The 8091-nt window shown below is 61.2% G+C and overlaps 1 protein-coding gene across 1 annotated transcript; it reads left to right on the top strand.

The window, feature by feature from the left end:
- Positions 1-1351: 1351 nt before the first annotated feature.
- Positions 1352-3195, top strand: SP9 (Sp9 transcription factor; the record flags this gene model as incomplete). Its single annotated transcript, XM_084288664.1, has 2 exons — positions 1352-1372; positions 1852-3195. The coding sequence occupies 2 exons, from the start codon at positions 1352-1354 to the stop codon at positions 3193-3195; spliced, it is 1365 nt and encodes a 454-aa protein (XP_084144790.1).
- Positions 3196-8091: the final 4896 nt, after the last annotated feature.

The following is an 8091-nucleotide window of genomic DNA, read 5'->3' as shown; positions in this document are numbered from 1 at the left end:
TCTTTACTAGGATTCACATTGAGTTTTTTTTTTTTAAGATTTCTGTTGATTTAAACATAATGTATTTATGATGTAAATATATGCCGAGATGAAAACGTCACGGATCAATTGTGAAGGACCCGGATACATAATTTTAAAAAATCAGTTTCAGTTTATGTGAGGTTCTCACCCCACTTTCGCTTCTTAGTCAGATTTGTTTATGCAGAATCGACATTTAATAGTGCTAATTGCACTCCAGTTAAATTGCCCTGATTGCAGAAAGGGAAGCAATTTTCGTGCTCTCTGTCTGGGTTTGGAAGAAATTGTTTTATATTCACCTCTTTATAAAGAAGTGGAGATAAGGCACCGAGCCTTTGCACAAATTGCACTTATGGGCTGACTGGCAGCATTCAGGCGCTATAATAGAGCATTATTTGGCCGTTTTGAATAATGTAAAGCGTTTGCTGAAAGCTATTCTCCTGAAAATTGCTTTAACTTTTAAAAGGGTGATGATTCACTCCGAACCAGGCCTTTGTTACGTTGTCATTATCCCCCCAAATGTTTTAACAGGCGGCTCGACACTTGAGCATAACACATCGATCTTTGTTTAAAAACTCGGGGTCTGGAGCGCGCAAAGCCCCGCCAGGAGCCACTTGACCCCCCCAAGGCTTCAGCGGGGCTCCCCGCCCGGCCGCCGCCTCTCCTTCCCTTCCCTTTCCCTTTCCCTCGCCGGGGGCCGCGGCTCCGAGCCCCGCCGCGCAGGGACGGACGCCTCCGGCTCCGGGGGCCGCCCGCCGGACCTGGACCGGGACCGGGGCCGGGCACCTGTTGGGGCAGCGCCGCCCGGCCCCTGCCCGGGGGCTGCGCACCCCCCGCCGCCCCCGCGCAGCGCTGCCTCTGCCGGAGCGGGGCAGCGGGGGACGAGCAAAGGTGACGGCGCGGAGCAGCGGCGGGCGCTGCCCCGGGCGGGGGCTGCGGGCCGGGGGGGCACCGCCCGCCGCCCCCCGCCGCGCCCCGGCTCGTGCCACCGCCCGGCGCCGGCCGCTAATTGCGGAGCGCTCCCCGCAGCCCGGCGCGGGAGTCCTCTGCCCGCGCGCGCTCGGCTGGCACGCGCCCCGCGCCCCGGCGCCGAGCACCTCCGCGCGCCTGATTGGCTGCGGGGCCGCTCCGGCCCGCTCCGCCCGCGCCCTCATTGGGCGAGCGCGGCAGGCAGCGGTACTTCAAAGCGGGCGCGCCCCGCACTTAGGCAGAGTTTGGCCCCGCCGCGCCGGAGTGTCCGTGGCGCCGCCGGGGCAGCGCGGCCGCACCGCCGTCCCCGTCCCGTCCCCTCGCGTCCCGGCCAGCCCCAGCCCCGGGAGCCCAGGGCCGTGCTATGGCTACGTCTATACTCGGGGTAAGTCGGCGGCGCGACACCGCTGCCCTGCGTGGGGGGGGAAGTAAAACGAATGGGGGAGACGACCAAGAAGCTGCCGCCGTCGGCGCGCGGGGCTGCGGGCGGGGGCGGTCCCGGGGGCTCGGCTCGCTCCCCCGGCCGGGGCGAAGCGGGGCTGCGCCGGGCGGCGCGTCCCTCTCCCTTCTGCTGCCGTTCTTTTGTTTTTCCCCGACCAACCCGCGGAGCGCTCCGCCCGCCCGCTGCTCGTGCCCGGCTCGGCTCCCGGCGCCGCTCCGCGAGCCCCCGGCCGCCCCGCTGCGCTCCTCGGCGCCGCCGGGCCCCGGCCCCGGCCGCGCTCCCCGCGGGCGGCCGCCCCCCGACGTGAGGCGGCCCCGGGGCTGCGGGCAGGGCCGGAGCCTCGCTCCCGGCGCGGAGCTCGTCGGGTCCCCGCGGCCGCCCGGCCAGGCTGACGGAGCGCTCCGGCTTTGTGTCTGTCCTAGGAAGAGCCGAGGTTTGGGACCACCCCGCTGGCCATGCTGGCCGCCACCTGCAACAAGATCGGCAACACCAGCCCGCTGACCACGCTGCCCGAGTCCAGCGCCTTCGCCAAGGGGGGCTTCCACCCCTGGAAACGCTCCACGTCCAGCTGCAACCTGGGCTCCAGCCTCTCGGGCTTCACGGTGGCCACGAGCAGGGGCTCCGGCGGACTGGCCAGCGGCACGGGCACGGCCAACAGCGCCTTCTGCCTGGCCTCCACCTCGCCCACCTCCTCGGCCTTCAGCAGCGACTACGGCGGCCTCTTCTCCAACTCGGCGGCGGCGGCCGGCGTGTCGCCGCAGGAGCCCGGCGGGCAGTCGGCCTTCATCTCCAAGGTGCACAGCTCGGCGGCCGAGAGCCTGTACCCGCGGGTGGGCATGGCGCACCCCTACGAGTCCTGGTACAAGTCCGGCTTCCACTCCACGCTGTCGGCGGGCGAGGTGGCCAACGGGGCGGCCTCCTCGTGGTGGGACGTGCACGCCAACCCGGGCTCCTGGCTGGAGGTGCAAAACCCGGCGGGGGGGCTCCAGGGCTCGCTGCACTCGGGCGCCCCCCAGGCCTCGCTGCACTCCCAGCTGGGCACCTACAACCCCGACTTCAGCTCGCTCACCCACTCCGCCTTCAGCTCCACCGGCCTGGGCTCCACGGCCGCCTCGCACCTGCTCTCCACCGGCCAGCACCTGCTCGCCCAGGAGGGCTTCAAGCCCGTGCTGCCCTCCTACACGGACTCCAGCGCGGCGGTGGCGGCGGCCAGCGCCATGATCACGGGCGCCGCCGCCGCCGCCGCCGGGGGGGGCTCGGCCCGCTCCGCCCGGCGCTACTCGGGCCGGGCCACCTGCGACTGCCCCAACTGCCAGGAGGCCGAGCGGCTGGGGCCGGCGGGGGCCAGCCTGCGGCGCAAGGGGCTGCACAGCTGCCACATCCCCGGCTGCGGCAAGGTGTACGGCAAGACGTCGCACCTGAAGGCGCACCTGCGCTGGCACACGGGCGAGCGGCCCTTCGTCTGCAACTGGCTCTTCTGCGGCAAGCGCTTCACCCGCTCCGACGAGCTGCAGCGGCACCTGCGGACTCACACGGGCGAGAAGCGCTTCGCCTGCCCCGTCTGCAACAAGCGCTTCATGCGCAGCGACCACCTGAGCAAACACATCAAAACGCACAACGGGGGCGGCGGCGGCAAAAAGGGCAGCGACAGCGACACGGACGCCAGCAACCTGGAGACGCCGCGCTCCGAGTCCCCCGACCTCATCCTGCACGACGGGGTGGGCGCCGCCCGCGCCCCCGCCAAGGAGCCGCCCGGCGACTCCTAGGGCAGCGCCCGCCGCCCCCAGGGACGCTTCTCCCCCTCGCTCCTTCGCCTTGGGGTCTTGGTTTCTTTCGGTTTTCCGCCCTTCTGGTTTTCTTTCTTTTTTTTTCTTTTTTTTTTTTTTTTTTTTTTTGCTTTTCTTTCCCCGTTTCCTTTTCCCGTCCAAAGGAAAAGCATCCCGAGAGAGGCTGGAGGTGAGAAACTGAACGGGCAGCCCGAGACGGTTCCTCTGTATCGCATAAACAGCTGTATAAATAGGGTTCAAAGAGAAAAAAAAAAAAAAAAAAAGAAAAAACACACAAAAAAAAATACCCCAACCAGATTGTGTTTGCTTATTTTTCTTGTAAATGTTGATCTGATAGGGGGGTCGGGGATTTCCTTTTCTTATCGGTGAATTCCTGAAATTCAGGGAGCTTTTGGGGGTTTCGTTATTTTTTTTAATTTTAAATTTCTGATGCACTTTGTGGAAGTCAGTATATATGTAAAAGATATTTAAAATGTTGAGTTAACATTTCACTCAAACACACGTAAGTTAAGGTCACTTAAAGAAATTAAATGCGTTTATCTGTATGGAAAAAAAAAAAAAGAAACAAAAACAAAATCTCGACATATTTTCATTTTGGTATTATTAAAGGACTCTGAACAATACGCTCGCGGTTTTGTCCTCATTCCTGGCACGGTCGGGGCTGCGGCCGGAGCCCTGCCGCTGCCCCCGGCAGGCGCTAAGGGCCGGGGAAGGGACGGAAAGGAAGGGGGCAGCCCCCGGGCGAGGCCAGTCGAAGCGCCCCGCTCGCTCTTCCCGAGCACCCTCGCCTTTATTTTGCTCCTTCCCCAACGAAACGAAGCCGAGCCCCGCCGGCGCGCTGCGCGGCCCCGAGCCGGGGAGGAAGGCTCGCAGCGCCGAGGAACTATTTATTTAATTTTCAAAGCCTCCAGCGCCACAAGGCTGCCCGGGCTGGGAGGGGATCTCGGGGGAATAAATCGCTAGAGTCAATACTCCGGAAAAGACATTTCATGCCTAAATGAAAATCTTGTTAAATGTTATTAATTTTGACTTAGAGCACACAGCAGCCCCCTGTGCCTTGTATTCCCTTATTAGGGATTCATGTCTTATCAAATATCTAATTAATCTCCTAGACATCATTTGTTCTGGCCAACTTTATCTCAGCTGGTCCACGGGGAAAACTCCGAATATTCTCGGTGACAAAGCTCCCTTGAAGATCCTTTTAATTGTCCAAATTAACTGCACCAAATTTGCATGTCAAACGGTAAAGGGCAACCTGAGATAAAATGTAAACGTTTTAAAAGCCCCAAACTAAGCACTTGATTTGATAACTAGGCTTTTTAATGTTATGGAAGACAACTGCTCCTTTCCTTTTCAAAGACAGTTGATCTATGCAAATAGTGAATTGGAAATGCTTATGTCCCCATGCAGTCAAATGGTCCTTGCATGTTATTTGAATATCAGTGGCTCTGCTATTGAAAAGGTTCAAGGATGCTCTCTGACTTCTTTGTGATTACTCAGTGCAGCGTCTTATTCTGAAGAAAAAAAACTCAGGAATAATTAAAGGCTGGGCTAAGGCCTGGGAACACATTTGGGACAGGAATCTCATTTAGACAGGCTCTTTCAAAATAAGGCACAGTTAAATTGACCAGAAGGCAATTATTGAGATGAAAATTATTTTCACTCCCTTTGTCTCCTGACCACCAACCTAACAGCCACAGTATTTTTTTAAAGGCAAATTGTTAAATGAGATAATTGTGTTATTAAAAAAGAAAAAAAAAAAAAGAAAAAAAAAAAAGAAAAAAAAAAGAAAAGGAGGAGGGGGAGGAAGAAAAAAAAAAAAAAAGTTAATTTAGCCTGCCCGGCACAGATTGGAGGAATACAAATATTTTAATCCGCCACAAAACAGGGGATGCGAATAGCACGGGGAAACGGGCTCGGCGGCCGGCCGGGACGCAGCATCGCACCGAACACCGAGTACCCACTGCTCCGGGCTCCGGGGCTGCCCGGGGGAACGGGGCGAGCGGGCCAGGAGACCTCCCTTCCCTTCCCTTCCCTTCCCTTCCCTTCCCTTCCCTTCCCTTCCCTTCCCTTCCCTTCCCTTCCCTTCCCTTCCCTTCCCTTCCCATCCCTTCCCATCCCGGCCGAAGGGGCGCGGGGCTCCCCGCGGGCCGCCGCTGTCGGGGCTCCCCAGGAATGCGCCGGGTGCGGGGCGGGAGGCGGCTTTGTGTGCGGGGCAGGATAAAGCACATCAAAGGGAACCGTGCGGGTCCGCTTTCTGCCCGGCCGGGGTTACGATTCGCAGCTCAGTGATCAAGGACCTCGTGGCAGTGCCTTTGCCCCCTCGGGTCAGAAAACGTCCATCACCCGCGGGCTCCCCACAAACGGGGAAGGGAGCAGCTCCGGGCCGCGGAGCCGGTTCGTTTAACCGGGAAAATAGGCAGCATGTCACCTTTTTAAGAATAAATGACACCATTCTTTCGGACGTGTTGGCGATAATTACATGGTCTGGGGAACTTTTTGCACAAAGGACGGCCGGCGCGAAAACCCAGCCCCAAACCCCGTTTCCCCCTCGCCGGCCGCAGCCGAGGGGCACCCCCGGAGAGGAAAGAAAGCCCCGGCGAGAGGCGCTGCCCCCGGGGGTCCCGGGGTCCCTAACGGGAGGGAGGCAGCCCCCGGGCCGAGCCGGGCGGAGCCTACCGCCCCTCGACACCTTTGTTGGGCTTTTTGTTACGAAAACGCAAGGAAACGCAAAACCCACAACAAAAGGCAACGACGGCAGCCACCGAGCAACGGGGAAAAAATAAGGGTGGTGGGGGACAGCGCCAGGAGACAAGGTTTAGCTAGTATCACCCACTCGGCCCCTGTCGAGAGACATTGGAAACCTGTCCCCTGTCCCCCCGCGGCGAATTACGGCTTCGACAGCTGGCTTTACACTTAAACGACACCCTGAATATTTTTGTCCTAACGGGAAAACACTCGTTTGTTGCGCAAACGCCCTGTCCCGTGCCCGGCCGGCCCCTCGCCGCCGATACAAACTTTGCGTGCGGGAGCCGCGGTGCGCTCGCATCCAGCCCCCGTGCGCCGCGATCCCCCGGCACCGTCCCCGCACGGGCGACGGAGGGAGCCTAGGCGGAATCCCGCCCCTCCGGGCGTAATTGGCGCGCTGAGTGTTTATTTTAAGTGAGAACAATTTAGCTCCAAATTTCCTCAAGGAATAACATCCTTAAGGCTTTTATGTCAAGGGAAGGAGGAAGGGGGGGGGGGTGGCTCTAGGTTGGCTCTCCGGAGCTCGGCGGCTCTTTGGCGACACCTACAGCCCCGAGCCGCTTGCAGCGGGGGCTGGCGGCGGGGAAGGGGCTCGGCGGCGCGGCTTCGCCCGGTGCCCGCCGGCGGGGGACCCGCCGGCGGGCACCGGGCGAAGCCGCGCCGCCGCCTCCTCCTCCTCCTCCTCCTCAGGTTCGTCCCGGGCTGTTTCATCTCGCAGCTCGCCCGCCGCCCCGCTCGCCAGACGGGCTAATTGCTACCTGGCTGCCGGGGCGCGGAGCCCTCGTCCGCCGGCGAGGTGCGGAGGTAGGCTGGCGGCGGCGAATTTGAGATTCGCCTTTCAGCCTTAAAAGCTCTGCCTCACCTGAACGTGGTAATTACAGTAATTATGTACATCCAAATTACACGCTAATTAAATTAGAATCAAATCGTTCTAAATCGGAATCAAATGAGGTAGCGGGAATTAATCAATGACAACATAAATAGAGAGCTTCCTTCAGGGATATTTATTGTAACGATCCGAGAGGGGGACTCGATCGGGAAGTCACCTGCTCGCCGCCTCTCCCCGCACCCAGCCTCCACGCCTCGGCTCCGAGCCCCTCTCCGCCGGCCGCCCCCGGCAGGAGACCCCCGGGGGGAGCGGGACGGGGACGGGAGCGGGAGCCGGAGCCGGAGCCTCGCCCTGCCCTGCCCGGCCCTGCCCCGCCGCCCTCCCTCCCTCCCTCAGGGCCGCCCCGGGGCCGGGCAGCCGCCCGCCCGCCCTCGCCTCACAACTTCTCCCGGCCCCCGCCGGGCTGACGGAGCCGCCTCACGGTGCCGCGGTCCCCCCCACACACACGTGCACCGGCCACGCGTTAACCCGTATCCGCGTTTTAATTCTTTTTTAAATAAATAATAATAATAATAAAACAACACGAGGCGTTCTTACCGTCATCCGCGAAGCGACAGCACCTCCTACAGGGCTGGGGAGCGCTGCGGCCGGCAGCCGCGCTGCGGGCCCGGGCGGGCTGCCCCAGCCGAGCCCCGCCGTGAGGGGTCTCGCCGGGAGCGCCGCGACCCGGAGCCTGCGCACAGGGCCCCGGGGAACACCCCCGGCCTCGCCCCTCGCCCCCGCGCCGGGCCCCGGGCCCCGGGCCCACCTGCAGGCCGGGGCAGGCCCAGCTGCACGACGGCCGCCTCGTCAGGCGCCGGCCGTTGCCCCTCGCAGCGGGAACGGGGAGCGAAGTGGGCTGAGGGAAGGGCTCCCTGCGAAGCCCTCAGGTGGTGGTCTGTGAGATGGGAGCCTCCCAAACGGCACTGTCCTGCTTTAACTGCCACCCGCAACGGCCACCATCGCAGCAAACCCCTGCTGTTTGCCGTGTTCCTGGGCAGAAAGGCCAGCTGTACGCAGCGTACACCTCAGCTACATGCAGACAAATACAGCGCAGGGCCCACCACAATGCCTAAAAGCCTCGGTGTCGAGCTGCCCTTCCTTCTCCGGGGGGAAGTTGGTTGCATTGCTGTTGGCAGCCGTGGGCAGATTCCTGTGCCGGTGCCACACAGCGACACCCAGACCGACCTGTAAGGAAGAGGTCTTTCTTTGGAGAAGAAGCACATTCCGTTACTTAGTTATTATTCTTTGTGTTTTTC

The sequence above is a fragment of the Netta rufina genome (assembly GCF_964035555.1).
Source record: "Netta rufina genome assembly, chromosome: 6".
In the NCBI taxonomy this organism is placed as follows: Eukaryota; Metazoa; Chordata; class Aves; order Anseriformes; family Anatidae; genus Netta; species Netta rufina.
The sequence above is the reverse complement of the archived record's forward strand: the minus strand, read 5'-3'. Positions and strand labels throughout refer to the sequence as shown.